Here is a 19,656-nt window from a genome sequence, read left to right on the forward strand (position 1 = left end):
CTAGTAGCAAGAGCGGTGATGAGACGCACAATGTCAATGGCGACCAGTTGATAAACGCGCCACTCCCTGACTGAGCACTTGTCATGCGTTGGGTGCATCCTGAATGTGTGCTGTGGATTATTGCCACCCATCTGTATGACACGCTAGGGGCCATAGATTGTGTTATTAAGCTTATGTAGTGTAGCTGTTTCCTCCAGGTTGGACATGGCCTCCATCTTGAGTGAGAGTACCTGTGGTCACCTGACTGTGTCCCTCACAGGATGGGGCCTATTGATGGTCTCTTGTAGGAGGCTGATGGGAGAGCTCATGGGACTCAGTAATGTTCTTAAGTTCCCCAAGGGCCACCGCCATCCCCGAGGTTTATTCAAGAGAAGAGCAATTGAAAGGGTCAGGACTATTCTGTAGTTGGTAAAGTTGCCTATAACTTGCCCAGGGGACTTCTTATGGTGACCCACACTCTCGTGAGTAACCTCAGGAAACTCACTAGTTCACCAAGCTGGCCTTGGATGGAGTATTTTCTTTGGCCTTGATGTTGTCTTTGATGTTGCTATGTCTTCCCAGGAAAAGCCTCATGGTATCTTGATTTACAGGTGAGCAAATGGAACCCCAGAAAGGGCAAGTAACTAGCCTAATGCTACACGTTTAGAAAGTTCTGGAGCTGGGGAAATAGGGCCACTGGAGCTATATTTCTAGGTAATTTGGTTCCAGGGCCCAAGTTCAAGTTCTCCCATCCCAAAATGCCCCTGTCCAAAATAGTCCTGTTATGCTATAGACATGCACAGAGTCTTCACTCTGGGCAGTCAGGAGACCTTTAAATCTGACGAAGTCCTCTGAGAAAGCGCCAGTGAGGGATTTTTATCTTGATTTTCATCTATGATTTACAAAGAGACCTGAAATTCTCCTTCTGCAACCTTGACAAAAGCTGTAACTGTGGAAAAGCAGTTATCCCAAGAGGTGGCAATTTCAAGTTCTAGGTGCTTCTAAACACACAGGGTTAGAAAAAATGATCTGAGGAAAGGCAATGAGAGTGTGTGCCAAGCCCCACAGCTTGCTAGCTGATGTGAAAGGAAGGTGTGGTAGCTGCAGTGGCCAGGCATCCAGTGTGACCCTCTGATGTTAGGGAAGAAGATTAAAGCCAACAGGCCAAGCCTGCATCAGTGTGCATGTCCTGTCCTTTTCTGAGAATGTGGGTGCCTGGCCCTGGACACCAGGCCTTTCCAGATATCAGTGTTTGAATTAGTTACTTTTTTTAAAAAAAAGTGGTTTGACCCAATACGGAACAAAAAACAACTTAAAAGAAGAAAGGTTTACATTTGCTGACAGTTCATCATGGCAACGAGGGCAAGGTAGAAGGAGCAGAAGGCGTCAGGTCACATCCTGGTGTAGTCAGGAAGCAGAGAGAAAAGGAAAGGGGGGCTGTGAACCTTCAAGGCCCACTCCTGTTGATCCACTTCCTCCTGTAAAGATCTACCTCCCAGTGGTTCTGCAACTTTTCCAAACAGCACCACCAGCTAGTTTTACATTCATTGAACATTCAAATCACCACAGGGCTCATGTCTAAAGGAATTATGAGGGAGCGAATTATGGGAACACACAGGGGAACACAAAGAAGTTGAAAAAAATTTCTCAAAGTCAATGAAAGGGAAGGTGAGATTGAGTGGGTCTTCATTGTTGCCAGTAGGTGGCCGGGACTGTTGACTCTAGTCCCCCTTCAGTGCTTGCAGGAGGAGGACAGCCTGTTTCTGCAGAGACAGAGCCTGCAGAGGTGGTGGGAATGACAGGGCAAATCTACAGAGGCCTCATTCAGTGGAGGTGGGGCTCCATCTGGTAGCTGGAGGAATTCATGGACACAGTCCCTGGCCACCTAAGGGGAATTTGCAGGCAAAGTCTTGGGGCTGGCCAGGCTGGCTCTGTGTTGACTTCTGGTCTCCTGTCTTCCCAGGTCCCATTTTGTCTTTCAAATAAGCAGACTGGTTTTCTTATTTAACCGCTTTATGAGTTATAATTTATATGTTAAGTTATTTGTGCAATTCAGTGATTTAAAAATTATTTTAATTGTTTTTTTATCTTAAGTGTATGGATGTTTTGCTCGCATGTATGTCTAGATACCACTTTTGTGCAGGGCACTCAGAGGCTAGAAGAGGCCAGAAGAGGGTGTTAGGTTCCCAGAACTGGAGTTCCAGATGGTTGTGAACTGCCATTTGAATGCTAGGGATTGAACTCAGGTCTTCTGGAAGAGTGGCAAGTTCTCCTAGTCACTGAGCCAAATCTCTAGTAATTTTTAGGTGTTCTCCGTCAATGAGTGATTCAACCATCACTATAAGTCATTTGGATGTTCTTCTTTCTCCGTGAGATTCTCCAGCCATTCATAGTTAAGCCAGTTAACTCACCACTTTCACACAGGTGCTCTCTCTCTCTCTACTGGCCTCTTCATGAGATCATACAGCATGCAGCTTCTTGTGACTGGAGTCTTTTGCTTGTGTGTGTTTTTTTTAAAGAAAACTTTTATTAGTATATATTAATTATGCATAATAATGGATTACCATTATGACAATTTTATCAAAGCATAAGTAATGTATCCTGATCATTTTCACCCCTACGATCTTCACTTGTCCCCTTCCCACTTCTCCAGACTCCTTCCTTCTCAACTTTCATGTCTTTTGGGGGTTGGCCGTGAGCCAATGAGTTTAACTAGGATTGCTTATTGGAGAATGGTTGAGAGGTTATTGACAGGACAATGGGCAACTTACCAGTCACTACTTCACTGAAGGAAATGTCTCTCTTTCCCTCATCAACCATCAACTGTATATAGGTCTCCGGGGATGGCTAGGTCCTTATGAGCCCCTATCCTTCTCCATGACGGAATGCTGTTAGACCCAATATTATGCAGGTCTTATACTTGGAATCACAGGTGCTATAAATTCTAGGGAGCAATGGACTTATCAGTCATGCCTCGAAGACAGCATCCTACAACACTCTTCCTCTGGCTCTTACATTCCTTCTGTTGCCATTTACATGATGTTTCCTAAGCCTTGGAAGGGTGATATAGATGACCCAGTTGTGGCTAAGCACTCAAAAGCCACTTGTTCTCAGCACTTTGACAAGTAATGGCAGTAATTGCCACTCACTGCAAAAGAAGCTTTTCTGACCAAAGCTGAGAATATCACTGATCTATGGGCATGAATATTAATTTTTAGGAGGAAGTTTGACAGACACATTGCATCTATTTATCAGAATAACAAAAGCAGCTTCCCCGATGGGGCCTGTGACATCCCTAGCCACAGGCTTTTGACCAGGTTGATGGTTCCAGATGTGAACTAGCACCCGTGCCCTCAATCAGAAAGCAGTTGGTTGCCTTCATAGTAGTCATGCCACTATTGCAGCAGTGAGCATTTTTTCCCCCCTCGGAAGCCTGCACAGTATCTTCTTCACTATAAAAAGCTTAGCATACATTCATGTCATAGCTAATAGTTTTATTTCTAATTGCCAAATAGTTGCCCACTCTATGGAGATTGCTGTGTTTTGCCTGTCTTTTCACAGTCACTGCCCATTTCTGCTGTTTCCAAAATTTGGCTTTATGAACAAAAAGCTGGTATGAACATTTGTGTAATCTGTGTGGATATAAGCATTTATTCCTTTTGAGAAGGTTCCAAGAGTGAAATTGCAGGACTATGTGAGAGTTTTGTGTTTTAAATTCTTGAGACATAGAGGGAGAAGGCTTTGAAGGGACACAGGGGGAGACTACATTATAACTCTAAGACTTTGTCTCTGTAACCCGCCAGGTAATCCTCACAGCCAGAACATCACGAGCAAACTCACCCATGACACTGTGGAGCAGGTCCGCTACAGGTGAGCCACAGGGATGTCTGTCTAAGCTGGTTACCTAGGTGGGCAGACTTCTGAGTAGAAGCCTGGATCCCGTAGCGCTCCTCAGGGGCCTTCATTAAAAAGTCAGCTAAAAAGCAACAATTAGCAGGCCAGAAGACAGGGGCAGAGTAAGTTCAACACGGGTCAAGAAACACAAGTCAGTGGCTTTGAATCGGGGGCTGGAGTGACAGGAGTGGCCCGGGCGCCATTTTCTGGTTTTCCCATTTATAGATTGTTTTGTAAGGCATTTTTATTTATTCACAATCTCCTTATCATTTTGAGACAGGGAGTCCTGCAGCTCGCCTCTGACTCTTTTTGTAGTAATGCAGGCTGTGAACTCCAATCCTGCAGGCCATGAACTCAGATCCTCCCAAATTCACTTTCCAAGGGCTGAAATTGCAGGTGTGGGCCACCATTCTCGGCTACCCCATCATTTTCACTAATCTTCACACGTGAGATGGCTCTTTAATTGCTCTCCATGTGTAATAACTGGCTTCTGATAAATAACCTCCCCATGGTATGGGTTACTTAAACCATCAAAATTCAAACTGTTTCAAATTCGAAAGTGGTATCAGTTTGGGATCAGAGCACCAGGAGTAAAAGCAATGTAAAACAGGCTGCTGACTCAAAGTTCCTTGTGACAGGGGCTGGAGAGATGGCTCAGAGGTTAAGAGCACTTACTCTTCCTACAGAGGCCCCAGGTGTGGGTCGCAGCACCCACAAGGAAGCTCATTAGGTGTCTATAATGAGTTCCAGGGACTTTATGCCTTATGTCTTCCATAGGTGCTTTCAAGCACATGGTGCACAGGCGTCTACTCAGGCACACACACAACAAACAATCAATGAATAAGTAAATAGCCTTGAAATTTTTATTCTGATAGAGCAGGGGCAGTACAGAGACGAAGGTGTTTTCAAATAATATTCAGGTTGTTAAAGATTGACACTTTTTCTTAGATTTATTGACTTTCTGTGATGTGCATGAGTGTTTTGCCCACATGCATTTATGTGCATCATGTTCATGCCTCAAGCACATGGAGGTCAGAAGAGGGAGTCAGGACTCTTGGATCTGGAGTTTCACATGGTTGTGAGCTTGCAGGTGGGTGCTGGGAACCAACCTGGGTCCCTCTGCAGCAGCAAGAAATGCTGAGTTATCTTCCCAGCCTCCTTACAGATTTTTTAAAAATTATAATTTATTTATTAAGAAGGTCTGGTCCTGTACCTGAGGCCACTCTGGAACTTACTTTGTATGCTGGAGATCTTTTTTTTCTTTTCTTTTCTTTTCTTTTCTTTTCTTTTCTTTTCTTTTTTCTTCTCTTCTCTTCTCTTCTCTTCTCTTCTCTTCTCTTCTCTTCTCTTCTCTTCCCTTCCCTTCCCTTCCCTTCCTTTTCTTTTCTTTTCTCCTTCCCTCCTTCCTTCCTTCCTTCCTTCCTTCCTTCCTTCCTTCCTTCCTTTCTTTTTCTTTCCTTCCTTCTTTCCTGCTCTTCTCTTTCTTCCTTTTCTTTTCTTTTTATTTTTGAGACAGGATCTCCTGTATCTTGGACGGGCTCTGAACTCCTTCGTTCTGCATGTACAGGGCACAGTACCTACCCCCTTGAGTTTATGAAAATCCTGGGGTCTGAATCCAGGGTTCATGCATTCTAAGCAAGCTTCAGTCCCAGCCCTATGTTGCAGATTTCTGCTGTGCCCAAGCGGAGCTGGGACTCCCAGAGTCGAGAAGTTTAAATTTGATCTTTTCAAGAATTCAAGGTTGTCCTTTGCTAAATAGAGCGTTCAAGGCCCGCCTACGAAGCATGGCTTCCTCTGTCCTGCCTGAACTACACAACTGTGGCTAAGTGTCCCTGGCAGGTAGAGATGCCCTCCTGAGTACATTCACCATGGAGCAGAGACTCCGCTGTGACACTGTGCTTCCCTCCAGGATCCTGACTCACTTTCACGCTACCCCAGAGGACTACACCGTGATCTTCACGGCGGGAAGCACAGCTGCCCTCAGGCTGGTGGCAGAGGCATTCCCGTGGGTGTCCCGGGCCGCAGAGAGCGATGGGAGTCACTTCTGTTACCTAACTGACAACCACACCTCTGTGGTGGGAATGCGGAAGGTGGCTGCAGCCATGAATGTCACATCTACCCCAGTCAAGCCAGAGGACATGTGGTCAGCGGTGGAAAAGGGTGCTGGAGCCCGGGACCCCGACTGTCAGATTCCACACCTCTTCGGTTACCCAGCTCAGAGTAACTTTTCAGGCACCAGATACCCGCTGTCGTGGATAGAAGAGGTCAAGTCTGGGAGGAGGAGCCCCGCGAGCGTGCCTGGGAAGTGGTTCGTGCTGCTGGACGCAGCCTCCTACGTCAGCACGTCCCCCTTGGACCTGTCGGCCCACCGGGCTGACTTTGTCCCCATCTCCTTCTATAAGATCTTTGGGCTTCCCACAGGCCTGGGTGCTCTGCTTGTCCATAGGCGTGTGGCTCCTCTGCTAAGGAAAGGCTACTTCGGAGGAGGGACTGCTGCTGCCTACCTTGCGGGAGAGGACTTTTACATCCCGAGGGCATCGGTGGCAGAAAGGTAACCTTGCCGTGGAATGTCCCCTGTCTTTCACTAAGGCGGGCTGGCACGTGTGACGAATAAGATTGTGAAAGTGGATCCAGGCCAAGGGAGTTTGATGTCACCGGTAGGCCAGTCAGGGGTGGGGCTCGGATCCCCGGAGGGTGCTTTGGGTGGCTCTGGGAACTCTGCTCTGTGTGCAGCTTCTTCACGGGGGTGGAGGAGTGGATCAGCAGGTGAGAGCTGTAAGAGGAACGAGTGAAAGGCGGCAGGGAAGTGAGAGCGGTGGGTGCCAGACTTTGGCCTCAGAGCGCTGTTGAGTGAGGACAGTGGTCAGGCAGTGATCGGAAAAGACGCTACTTCGAAATACGTGCAAACAGTTTACAGCAAAGCCACTTTCCCAGCAGCCACAGTGAGCTCCACACCTGAATGCTGGGGTAGGGAACTAGTTACCCACCTGGTGCCTGAGAAGGCCTGGGGGGGTGAGGGGTGGGAAGACAGCTCAGGTTTATCCCCACCCTCCACTCCCAGCATTCAGCTGTAGGCTCAGGGTCTCACGCTGGTGGTAGAGCCAGGGTTAGTTATATGGCTCGTTGCTAGGCCATAGGGATATGGAATAGTTCCGCACACAGCAGCTGTGGCTGCATTTGGCTTGACCTCTCTGAACATTACGCTCTTTCATGTAAACAAATGGGCATCAGAACATGTTAGGAGGCTGTTGGAAATATCTTCCATTTAGGACTTATCCATAATGAATATTCTAATATAGGACCACGAGCCTGTGTGCCGTCACACTATTGTCATCCTTGCCCTTGGGAGGTGGAGGCAGGAAGATTTCAGTTCAAGGTCATCCAAGAAAGCAAGCTATAACTAACTCTTCCTACCCCTAAACTAGGAATGCTAATGTAAAACCTTTTGAACCCAAGTGTAGTGGTTTATTATTTAGCCTAACTAAATGAGAGGGAAAAAAAATAGCATTTGCGATATACTGTGTCTTAGTTACTGTTCTATTGTTGTGCAGGGACACCGTGACCAAGGCAGCTTACAGAAGAAAGCATTTAGCTGGGGCCTTGCTTACAGTGTCAGAGGGTTAGTTCATGATCGTCACAGCAGGAGGCACGGCCCCAGGCGAGCAGCCATGGCGCTGGTGCAATAGCTGAGAGCTTACACCATATCCACAAACACTCAGCACAAAGAAATTGAGACCGGGCTTGGCTTTTGAAACTGCAAAGCTCACCCCCCCCCCCCCCCGTGACACACCTCCTCCAAGGAGGCCACACCTCCCAATCCTTTCCAAACCATTCCACCAACTGGGACACCAAGAACTCAGCCGTTCGTGCCTGTGGGGGTCGTTCTCATTCAAAGCGCCGCACAGTGTAAATTAAAACTATGATTTAATCTGGCTAAGGGGTCAGAAGGCCGGGAGAAACGGAGTGGGAGAGAAAGCCAGCAGACGGCTGGGTCTGAGGGCTGGGCTGCATCAGACCACTCCTTTGATTCAGATGGAGTCCTTTTGGCAAGCTTGTACTAGATTTCCCAGAAAGCAGACTGTACCGCCTGCCTTTTTAAGCCCATCTTCCGCTGCAAGCCCCAGGCTAAAACTAGAAACAGCATGGAGGGCGAATGAACCATGTTCTCAGCCGCCTAGATCTTACGGTCAGAACACGGCTGCTGTTACCTGGCCCCCTTCATCTGGATGTCTGTGACAGTCTCCCCTCACACCCTTGTAGACTGCCCTTTACCAGTGGTTTGTTTTTGTTTTTTGATACTGGGTCACAAAACTCCAATTAGCTCTGCCATTGCTGTTTAGCTGAGGAGGACCTTGAACTTTTGATCCTCCTGTCCCCATCCTGGTCTCCTTGGGTTTTGCTAGAGTCGTGTTAGACCCTTCCAGCATTTCTGCCTCATGTCACATCTGCCCACTGTCCCTGATCGTGTCCTTTCCACTCCCGGTAGTGTGCTGGGCTTCTGTGAAACACCCTGCAGATTCCCTTTTCTCTGTAGGATGCCATTTCCCTCGGAACCATCAAGTTGCCCCCTCTCCCCTCTCCCCTTCTACTTAGCCTCCACCCTTCAGCCTGGCCACACCTTCTCTGCAGTTTGCACTTTCCTGCCTTGGTGTGATGGCTGCTTGTTCTCCCCGCCTGTGTTGGCTGAGCCTTGTTCCCTGTTTTATAGGCCATGGTGCTGGAGGAAAAGAGCCTGCCTATCAGTTCACGGCCGTGTGCCTAGCACCCGGAACAGTGCCTGAGGCACAGCGAACCATGAAGGATGACCTAGTGAAAATGCTGATGAATGGAATGATTATGAAATGTAAACATAGCAAACGTTTTGACAAGGAAGGCTCGTATCTTTGATACAAATGAGATTTTCATCCTTAAGACAAATGGGTGCTTCCTGACATTTTGGAACAAGACACTCTTCTCAAGGCGTCTCCGGGGCTCAGTGGGACCCTCTTGACTTGATGACCTGTCAGTGGTGCCCTCTTGTGGTCAGAGTACAGTATTTCAGGAGCTTGCGGCCAGTTTTGTCCAAATTCCTCTCGAGACTTGCAAAGTATATCTCATTGGTGTTTCAAGGTGGTGACTGTCTTTTAGCACCCTCCATCACTACTCCAGCCCACCCTAGGAAGTCTGAAGTAGCCTGAGAGGCTGCAGGGCTGGTCAGGGCCAGAGGCAGCCAGGTGGGTCGTGGCATCCAAAGCTCTTCCCATGGTGGGGAGACCCAGTTTTATAAGGCTCTAGAAGGGAGGAGCTATTAACAGCGTCTGTCCGACTGTACTCCCATAGCGCAGGACGCACATGGATTGTGTTGTTCCCTACAGGTTCGAAGATGGCACCATCTCATTCCTTGACGTAATAGCGTTGAAACATGGATTTGATGCTCTGGAGCGTCTCACAGGTCAGTCAGTGGGCATACTTCCCCGAGCGGACTTAGCTTTTGTTGCCTGGGTCCCAGGCACAGGCGTGGTGCCGGCGAAGGAGACAAGGTCTGTGGAAGTGCATGACGTGTGCCAAGCGTCTTTGCACAGCGAAGTCTGAGTCTAACTGTCTGAGGGTACTCTGGAGGGCTTGGAAGGGCTGGCTTTTTGCTTTTCCAGGCACGACCACATCTTAACAGGGGTCAAAGATTAACAACTGTGATTGTGGAGGCATGGTCCTGAAACCCTGGGCCCGGTGTGTTACCATTCCTGAAGTCTTCTCAGCTCTCACCTGCCTGGATTCTCTCCATAGCCCCACAGAGGAGCTGCTGACAAACCATATAGCCCCACAGTGGAACGCATGCTCAGAAAGATTAGCCACTTTACCAGACTGGCAAGCTGGGACCCACGAGAGTAAGGATTAAACCCAGGTCTTGTTAATGCCTGAGCTCAAGCTCCTGGTCACTCTCTTTCACTGGCTTTTTTTTTTTTTTTTTTTTTTTATGATGCATGCTCTTTTCTAACAAGAGCTCTAGGGGCTGAGACACAGATGTCTCTCCTCTTCCTGTTGGGATGGGCATGAAGGCATGTGTAAATTTTGTCTGGTGAGCCAGGCATCAACTGGGGTACTATGTTCTTAGGAATTCTTTCCAGAGCAGCTTGAACTATGTGGCATGGCTGTGTGTGTGTGTGTGTGTGTGTGTGTGTGTGTGTGTGTGTGTGTGAGGGTGTATCATGTCTGTGACATAGTGGCTAGGCATCTCTTCCTCTTTCATTCTCATCGCATGAATGGCACCCTTCAGGTCCCCAGCTTCAAGCCCAGCAGTGGGTGTATGGGATCCCTGGAAGGGAGCACTGCCCTGACGAAAACAAAAGGAGGTGAGTGAGAAGTGCTCAGGACTCAGGACAAACAAGATGATAAAGACCACCATTACAAGAGGAGCACTTTGCAAGGATTTCTTAACCACCCAGTCAGGGCCTCACAGGGATAGGGTTGGCAGTCTGCAACATGGCACACCATGATTTTCCTATCAGATGGTTCTTTCTTTTAAAGATAAACTGAAACAAAACCTACAGAACATAAAGTTGACATTTTCACCCGAAAGCATTTTTTGTATATATGAGTGTCTGTCTGCACATGTGTGTGCCCCCCCCCCCCCGGCATGCTTGGTGCCCATGGAGGCCAGAAAGGGCATGGATTCCCCAGAACCTGGAGTAACAGGTAGTGGTGAGCTACCACGTGGGTGCTGGAAACCCAACCTGGGTCCTTTGCAAGAGCAGCAAGAGCTGAGCCACCTCTCAAGCCCTTTGTGTGTGTGTGTGTGTGTGTGTGTGTGTGTTTGTGTGTGTGTGTGTGTAAGAGGGCACATTTCAGGGGTATGTTCTCTCTTTTTCTCCCTGGCCTGAGGCAGGGTCCATCATGCCCTTTCTGCTGCTGTGCTGGGTCCTCCAGGCTAGCCAGCCTGTGGCCTCCAGCAGATTCTCCAGTGACTACCTCCCATCACACTAGCGGTGCTGGGATTACAGATTCACATCACTGCACCTGACTTTATATGGGTTCTGGGTGTCAAGTTCAGATCAGCAAGTCTGTGTGTGCTCGGCAAGCGCTTTCACTCCTTGGGCCATCCTGATGGTCCTCTCACATCTGTACACTGCTCACCACTGGTCATAGCCAAAACATTTTTATCATTTTAGACTGACATGCTATTCATTAGATAGCATCTCCTCATTCCCTCCTTCCTCATTCCTGAGGAATGAGGAATAGCTCCGAATCTACTTTCTGTCTATATGAATTTGCCTATTCCAGACACTTTTAGATATAAGAGACACAATAGTACAATACTTTTATTCACTTTGTTTAGCATGTTTTCATTTATTTGGCAGCAGTAGCCTTAATTGCTATGCACTATGTTAAAACAATTTAACCATTACGAACAAAAATTTAATTTAACCATTAAGGGCAAGAAATGATTTTTAAAAAATATATATTTGCCACTGGCTAACAAAGGGCTTAAATAACTAAATGTTCAATTAACTATATGTATGTGATTACAAATATATGTATATAAATATATCTATATATATATGCATACAATGTATATATAATTATATACTTAAAAGAATGTAACAAGAATTCCTCTGGAAATATTCAATAGAAACAACAAAGACAAACATATTTGGTGTGAGCTTTGGGGCTGGAGAGATGGCTCAGTGGTTAAGAACATTGGTTTCTCTTCTCTTGGTACTGGACCTGAGTTCAATACCAAGCACCCACATGGCAGCTCACAACTGTTTATAACTCCAGTCCCAGGGAATGAGACTCCCTCTTCTGCAGGTACTGTACATACGGTACACAGGCAAAACATAAAAGAAAACATTAAAAATACATCGACTTTGTCACAAGGACAGCTATATTTAAAGTCACTCACTGGAAGTCTGGGTCGACCAGTTGTAGTAAGTATGCGTTGGACAGGAGTGAATGACTTGTGTGTGAAGCCCGAGTCTAAGGCCACGCCTCCCTGTGCTCTCTTCCCTAGGTGGCATGGAGAACATACAGCAGCACACCTTCGCGCTGGCACAGTATACCTACTCTGCCCTGTCTTCCCTCCACTACCCCAATGGAGCTCCTGTGGTGCGGATTTACAGCGATTCCGAGTTCAGCAGCCCTGATGTCCAGGGTCCAATCATCAACTTTAATGTGCTGGACGATGATGGGAATATCATCGGGTACTCCCAGGTGGGACTTTGATCCTATTTATTTATTTATTTATTTATTTATTTATTTATTTATTTGAGGGTGGGTCTCACTCTAGCCCAGGCTGACCCTTTTGCTCAGTCCTCTCAGACCCTTTGGCAGTCCTCCTATCTCTCCCTCCCCAGGGCTGGAACTGCAGGTGTTAGCCACCATACCTGGTTCAAGTCATGAGGTCCACTTTTCCCTGTATTCTTCTTACTGCTCCTTTTATAGCAGAAATATTCTTGTCTAAACTTGGAAGCCTTTCTGACATTTTCTTAAATGTCCCCAGGAGGAGCTGTGAGAAAGCCCAGGCTGGGTGAGGGAGCCTCACTCAGAGGCTGTAGAACTCGCTGTAACACCACGGGTGACCTGGCACTCTTCTCTCTTTCTGTCTTCACATCCTGAGTGTGGGCATTAGACACGTCCACTGCACTCAGCCCAGGGGCTTTACAATCTCTCACTGGTACACAGTTCTGCTCAAGCTTGGCTGTGTATGTTTTTAAGCCTTCTTTACTTAGGTGGAGAGAGAGGGGCAGGGCACAGATGACAACCTGCCTGAATGAGAAGGCACCTAAGACAGAACATTAGGACACCACACAGCCAAGCGCTGTGCCAGGCCATCTCACAGCATCATTTGCTGGCATTAGGTGGAGCCCAGAGCCTCCTTTCATTTTTAAAAAGTAAGTAGCATCTCTCATGGGGACGGTGCTTAGAGGCACTCAGAACGGTCCAGTGTTTGACTCACTGTTGTAGGCTCTCCTACAATATAGCCTCTAACAAAACTAGGCTGTCTCAAACCCTTGGCAAAAAGGACTGTTTACCTGTATACCAAGAAGGTTGGGGAAACACCAAAATCTGCATGCAGTGTGTGCCCAGCAGATTGTGAAGGGGTTTGTGTTGTGATTTCTGAAGTCCTTTGTCTAAGACAAAGAAGCACATCCGTTAGCAGGGCCTATGGTGGGTCCATGTGTGCCAAGCGTGTCCATGACAGGATCAAGCTGGCTTTCCTTATTGAGGAGCAGAAAGTCATTGTAAAAGTGTTCAAGGCACAAGCATAGATTCAAAAAACAATAAATAAATAATAAATAAATAAATAAATAAAACATGCAGCTTTTTAAAGTGATAACAGTCAAGGCTTGGTCTAAAAAATAAATAAGTAGCATCAACAATTCACCCAGCTTTGAAGAAATCATTGTTTCTGCCTTAGTTTAGGCATGCACTGACCTCAAAGGATTTGTGGGCTGATTAAAAGTAGTTTCTGGTGTCTATCCTGTTTTCCCTTCTGAATGAGAATTAAGCATCTTCCCTAGGATCCTACTTATCATTTAGCTTCTTTAGGTCTGTGGATTTTAGTATGTTTATCCTATATCATATGTCTAATATCCATTTATAAGTGAGTATATGCCATGTGTGTCTCTCTGTGTCTCTCTGCGATACCTCATTCAGGATGAGAAGAGAGGGAACAGGACTGGAGCCTACCACAGATGTCTTCTAAAAGACCAGGGTATTGAGACAGATGCAGAGACTGTCAGCCAAACTTTGGACAGAGCACAGGGAGTCTTATGGAAGAAGAGGGATATAAAAGTACTCAGAGGGGACAGGAGCCACACAAGGAGACCAACAAAACCAAAAAAAGCAGATCCCAGGGGGACTGCCGAGACTGATGTATCAACCAAAGACCATAGAGGGACCTAGTTCCCTTGCTCAGATGTAGCCCATAGAGAGCTCAGTCTCCATGTAGGGTCCTTAGTAAGAGGAGAAGAGACAGTCGCTGCCATGAGCTGAGTTGCCTGCTCCTTGATCATTTCTCCCTGGTGGGTCACCTAGCCAGCCCACAGAGGAGGAGGATCCAAGCAGTCCTGATGGGACCTGATAGGCTAGGGTCAGACAGTAGGGGAGGAGGACTTCCTCTACCAGTGGACTAGGGGAGAGGGATAGGAGAGGAAGAGGGAGGGAGGGAGAGACCAGGAGAAGATGATGGAGGGGGTTACAAGTGGGATACAAAGTGAATAAATCGTACGCAACAATTAAAAAAAAAGGTTTCTGCAAAGCATTCTCTGCGTGGATTTTTTTCCCCCAACAGGGAAAAATGGAAATTGTGGTTTGCACTAAGAACCGACTAACCTAAGCTGGAAGACCCTGCTTATTTCCCCCGAACATCCCAGAACACGTCTGTCTTTGTTACACTTCAAACAAAGTCTATTTCCTAGCTATGCTTTGTGGCATGACGCTACCCTGGAGGCTGAGGCTGAGAATTCTTTGAGCCCCGGAGTTTAGGACCAGTCGGTACACACCCATAGCCTCCAGAGGGCGGCAGAGAGTCATAACACCTGGATTGGGCAGCAACCCTAATTGAACCTAAAGTTGGAGAAATTAGAAAATGGACGTAGATACCCGGTAACATCCATATGCTGCTCATGACACGGGCTGTGAGCCAAGCTGGGGCTGCCCAGAACAGCCCCTCACTGGTGCTTGCTCTGTGGTCAGAGCCGGTGGTGGCCAACGTGAAAGAGCTGAAAGGGCCCCGGTTCAATGTTATTCTCCCGAGGCTCGCTGGAAACACATGGGCCCCTACCTTAGACCTCCGTCTGGATTTGTTATTTCCTCGAGTGCACTTCTGTACTTTAACTGGATACACTCCGATTTCTAAGACACCTTTTAAAATGTTGAATGAACCCACAGATCTTTATATCGGTTCCTTTTCTTGTCCTGGTGATAAAATCCTGGCTAAAGCCACTTCAGGATTGGAGGTTATTCTCACTCACAGACTAGGGGATATATATGGTCCATCGCTGAGATGAGGGAGGGGCTGGCTACACCTCCATGGTAGCTGGCGTTTGCGGCGGGGCGCCTCACATCCTCACCGTTCAGCAGAGGAAGGGAGGGCTGGATTATTAGCTGAAGGCCCACGGGTTAGTGGCCCACCTTCTCCAGGGAGGCCTCACCTACCAGAGGTCTCACAACTTCTCAGAACAGCACCAACAGCTGGGGACCAAATTCAAGCACACGAGCTTGAGCCCCAAGGGGCGTTTTATATCCGCAATGTAACAGCTGCAAATTTTAAAGCAAGCGTCCAGACCCACCATCTTTTTGTTGGGAGAGAGAGGTTCGACGCTGTTCCTGGGCATCCCAGTTAGACCAGACGTTTCTGATGCGCTACCTTTATCCGCAGGTAGACAAGATGGCCAGCCTCTACAACATCCACCTGAGGACTGGCTGTTTCTGTAACTTGGGGGCCTGCCAGAGGCACCTGGGGCTAAGTGAAGAGATGGTTAAGAAGAATTTCCAGGTCAGTACAAGGCCCTGTAGCCCGCACAGACTGCAGTCGGCAAGGCTGTGTGGTTGGTGGCCAGTCATTGAGACTGGTGGAGGCTGCTTCTGGCTCATCTTCCCGAGCCCACTCTGTGGATGGACCCTAGGGAAAAGGGGCTGAGAAAACAGAAAGTACTTGAAGTTATTAGCTCTGTGGCAATATGTTCTGATTCGTTTTTCACTTTGAGAGTAATTTTAAATATTACATTTTGTGTGTGTGTGTGTGTGTGTGTGTGTGTGTAGAAGTCAGAGGACAACTCGCTGGAGTTGGTTCTCTGGTTCTGCCGTTGTGGTTCCTGGCAGTAGTTTCTCATTATTGTGACAAAAAAATCCAATGTAAGTGACTCACCCTGGAGGAGCTACTTGCTTTGCTCATGGTTTCAGAGGGTTCGGTTCATGGTCATTGGCCCCGGTGCTTGGCCAGAACGTCCCGGCTGTGGGAGTGCGGCAGAAGAGAGATGCTCACCTCGGAACTGATAGGGCAGTAGAGGGTGTATGACAAGAAGAGACTCCAAGCAACCGCTGCCGTGACCTGCTTCCTGCAGCTGGGTCCCACAACCTCCCCCAATAGCGCCACCATCTGGGGAAAAGGTGTCAAACATGAGCTTATGTGGGGCATTCCGGTTTCAGACCATAGCAAGTGGCAAAGAGCCCTATGCGTTTTGCAATAGTTGCTAACTTGAGTCTTTTTTTTCTTGCCACTGAATAGGCATGTGCTAGATCCCAGTTAACTATTCTCATTATTTCTATTATTATCATGTGTATGCATGTTATGTACGTGGACACATGTGGCACATGGCATGTGTAGAGGTTAGAGAATGACATTTTAGTGTTGTTTTTTTTCCCTTCCACCTTTGCATAGGTTTCCAGGGCTCAAACTCAGGTCACTAGGATTGTGTGGCAAGCATCTTTAATCACTGAGCCATCTCTCCAGCCTATGAACTAGATTTTATTTTGAAAAAGAGACTGGGCCTACTAGGGGATGTGACCCCTGGAGGTCAAACACGCTCCTGGTGAAAGTCACATAGCTAAGAGCATACGGGCAGCACAAACTGTACTTATTAAAGGTTTATTAAAGAGGAGACGCAGAGGCTGGACAAATGGCTCAATGGTTAAAAGCACTGGCTGCTCTTCCAGAGGACCTGGGTTCAAAGCCCAGAACCCACATGGCAACTTAAAACCATCTTTAACTCCAAGATCGGACACCCAATCTGACACCCTCACACAGGCATACATGCAGGCAAAACAGCAATTCACATAGAATAAAAATAAATAAATTATACATAGAAAAATAGATTTGAAAAAAAAAAAAAAGGGAACACAAAGTTGGTTGGGTGGGGAAGGGGAGTGTAGATCTCAGAGGAGTTGGGGGGAGGGTTATGATTATGGGCAAAATATATTGTACAAAATATAAAAGTACAAATAATATAAATATCATATTTTATATTTAGATATAATAGTTCGTATATTTATATAGAATAATAATACTGTGTTATATTATATTAATATAATAATACTGTCCATGACAAACATGGAGCATCTGGGCTTGGAGAAGGAGTGCCTCCTGCCTTCCCCATCCTGACAGGGAGCACTTGAGCTGACCTAGGTCTTCAAGAGGCCGTGGGCTGGTCCTGTGTTTCTGGCCTTTCTCCTCTTCAAGGGGCTGCTGTCAGGGAAGCCAGCCTCCCTTTGGTGCTTAAAGAGGCTGTCCTGGGTGCCAGCAGGTGCTCTGTCTCAGCCGGGGAAGACTGGGGAGCAGAGCTCTTGGTGCTTCTGAAACTTTGGTCTGTGTGGCGAGCCCTCTGGGAAATGCTGTTCATGTCTTTAAAGGTCCTTGAGGTTGGCATCAGCTCCAATTCACAGATAACTAAAGCAATCCCCAGGCAGTGTGTCCCCGGATGTGCAGAATAGGAATGGTTTCTCAGATATCCAGAAATTCTGCTTTCCTGAATTTATTTTAAAATAATAATAAAAAAAAAATTCCATTTTTACAATATCTTCCCAATTTACCCACGAAGCACAAGTTCCCCTGCCTGACGTGTCTGGCTAATTCTAGGCTGGTCATGTCTGTGGAGATGATGTTGACATCATAGACGGCCGTCCCACGGGCTCTGTGAGGATTTCCTTTGGATACATGTCCACACTGGAAGATGCCCAGGCCTTTCTCAGGTTCATCAGCGCTATCCGCCTTTGCTCACCTGGTGGCCAGCCTGTTCCTCAAGCCAGCACCATTGACACTGGAGCCTTACTCTCAAAGAGTGACTGTCACTCACCTCAGGAAGGTTCCTGCACAGACCCTGCAGTCTGCAGTGACTCCTGCCTTACTGCAAATATGGTAGACTTGCGCCTGTCTCCGAGCAAAGCCAGCAGCATTCAGCAGACCCTTCCAGAGAAAGTTGCAAGTGTCCTGAATGGGGACCGTGGGCCCCACATTGTCACCAACATTTACCTCTACCCCATCAAATCCTGTGCTGCGTTTGAGGTAAGGGCTTCACACAGATGGCCGCTTTGTTCTTCTAAGAACCATTTCCCCCCTCCCCCACCCACTTGTTTTGAGGCAATGTATCATGTTTTGTTTTGTTTTTGAGAAAAGTGAAAGATGTAGCAGGTGAGAAAAGCAGTCAAAACTCAAATCAAACATCAGAATGTTGTTGTTTGGAGAGCCATTTTTCTCCTGCCCCCTTGCTAGGGATGAGTTTCTAAACATGATGCTGTTTACAGGGACCTCCAGAGGACCCTGCTTCTGCGTGGGTATGGGTCTTGTATGTATGGAAGTGTGTGTACATGTGTATGTGTGCATGTGGAGGCCAGGGGAAGATGTTAGCTGTCATTCCTTGGCTGCCTTCACCTGATTTTTGAGACTGAGCCTCTCGCTGGCCTGGGTCTCTCTTAGTAGGCTTAATGGCTGGTCAGCTGGAGTCAGTCATTTTTCCTGTCTTCACTTCCCCAGTGCTGGGATCACAAGTCCATGCCACCACACCTACACAGATACTGGGACCTAACTTGGTTTGCTTGCACAGCAAACACTTCACCAACTGAGTCATCCCTTCAGCCAAAGGCCATCTGAGAGGCAAATACCTAGTGGTCGCACCAATTGGCTGTGACTGGAGCTGGCTGGATGCTCTGGCACTTTGCTCAAGCATTTGACATGCCTTGTTTCGTTGGACCCTAAAAACGGCTGAGAGATAGTAAAATTATCGCTAGTTCATCATCACAGAACTGGAGAGGACTGAGGATACACACCTTGTTTAGGCCACCTGCAAAGATTTGTATTTGGGTCTGCTGATCTAGCTCCACATTCTCATGTGATTTCTCTGCCCTGTCTTCCATGTGGAAATAAAGTGCAGTGGGTCATTTTGATCCATGAGTTCTATAACGATGGCGGATTGGTAAAAACTGCAGCTATAAGAATACTCCCTAAGCAATACAATGTAACAACTATTCATGGACCGCTTACATTGTGCTGGGTAATGTATTTAACTTAGATGTGAAACATTTTGCAGGGTGGGTGGTGCTGTGTACATAGGCTATTTGCAAACACTCTGGCTTAATAAGAAAGATTTGAGAGCCCACAGACCTGGGCGATTTTAGGGGATCCTGGAAGTAATCTCTTGCAGATGCTGAGTTATGTCACACACCTACAAACATGCTTTTTGGGTGATCCTTGCATTGGGGGACAGGAGGCTTGCCTTGGCTGACAGCCAGCCTTACCTAAAAGACAGTCTTTCTTGTTGTGCCCAACCTGAGGCTACAAAGATCCCAGACTCCTGAGTCCCTGGGATGGCACAGTCTCTGGCTCCTCAGATGGCATGTAGAGATCATAGTTATTTAAAGGCCTGCTTTCACAGGCTCATGTGTTTGAACAGTTCATCCCCAGCTGGTGGCACTGTTTATGGACACTGTTTAGGATCTTTGGGAGGTGGATTCAAGCTGGAGGAAGTGGGTTTTGAGAGTTACAGCTCAACTCTGCTCCTGTGCCTTCACTGCCTCCTGGTCTGTAGAGCTGTGAGTGAGTAGCCTCACACTTCTGCCACCACAGGCCCCAGCTGTTCCCACCACCGTGCCTTTGCACCATGAAGGGTTGTACCCTCTGACCAGGAGCCCAAAGAAGGAGTTCCTTCTTTATATTGCTTCCTTACTGACATTACTTCCATAATGTCAGCTTGTTGGTCACAACAAGAAGGTGAGTAATACAGTGAGCACGTAAGCTCATGCCTCCTGAGCAGGCAGGACTCTGCCTTCTCTGTTGTTCTGTTCTCACAGATGGGCTGCATTCATAGGTCA

The 19,656-nt window shown here is 47.3% G+C and overlaps 1 protein-coding gene across 1 annotated transcript in view; it reads left to right on the forward strand.

Annotated features, from left to right (window-relative positions):
- The window catches only part of Mocos (molybdenum cofactor sulfurase), a gene marked incomplete at its 3' end in the record, with an annotated part of 35,176 nt that overhangs the window by 8,539 nt on the left and 6,981 nt on the right, over nt 1–19,656 (forward strand). The window contains exons 3-8 of the mRNA XM_055619223.1: nt 3,783–3,849; nt 5,783–6,424; nt 9,228–9,304; nt 11,861–12,060; nt 15,233–15,349; nt 17,429–17,854. Coding sequence (XP_055475198.1) covers nt 3,783–3,849; nt 5,783–6,424; nt 9,228–9,304; nt 11,861–12,060; nt 15,233–15,349; nt 17,429–17,854 — 1,529 coding nt within the window. The remainder of the gene's footprint in view (nt 1–3,782; nt 3,850–5,782; nt 6,425–9,227; nt 9,305–11,860; nt 12,061–15,232; nt 15,350–17,428; nt 17,855–19,656) is intronic.

Source organism: Psammomys obesus, unplaced genomic scaffold (assembly GCF_907164565.1).
Source record: "Psammomys obesus unplaced genomic scaffold, mPsaObe1.curated_primary_1811, whole genome shotgun sequence".
NCBI lineage: Eukaryota > Metazoa > Chordata > Mammalia > Rodentia > Muridae > Psammomys > Psammomys obesus.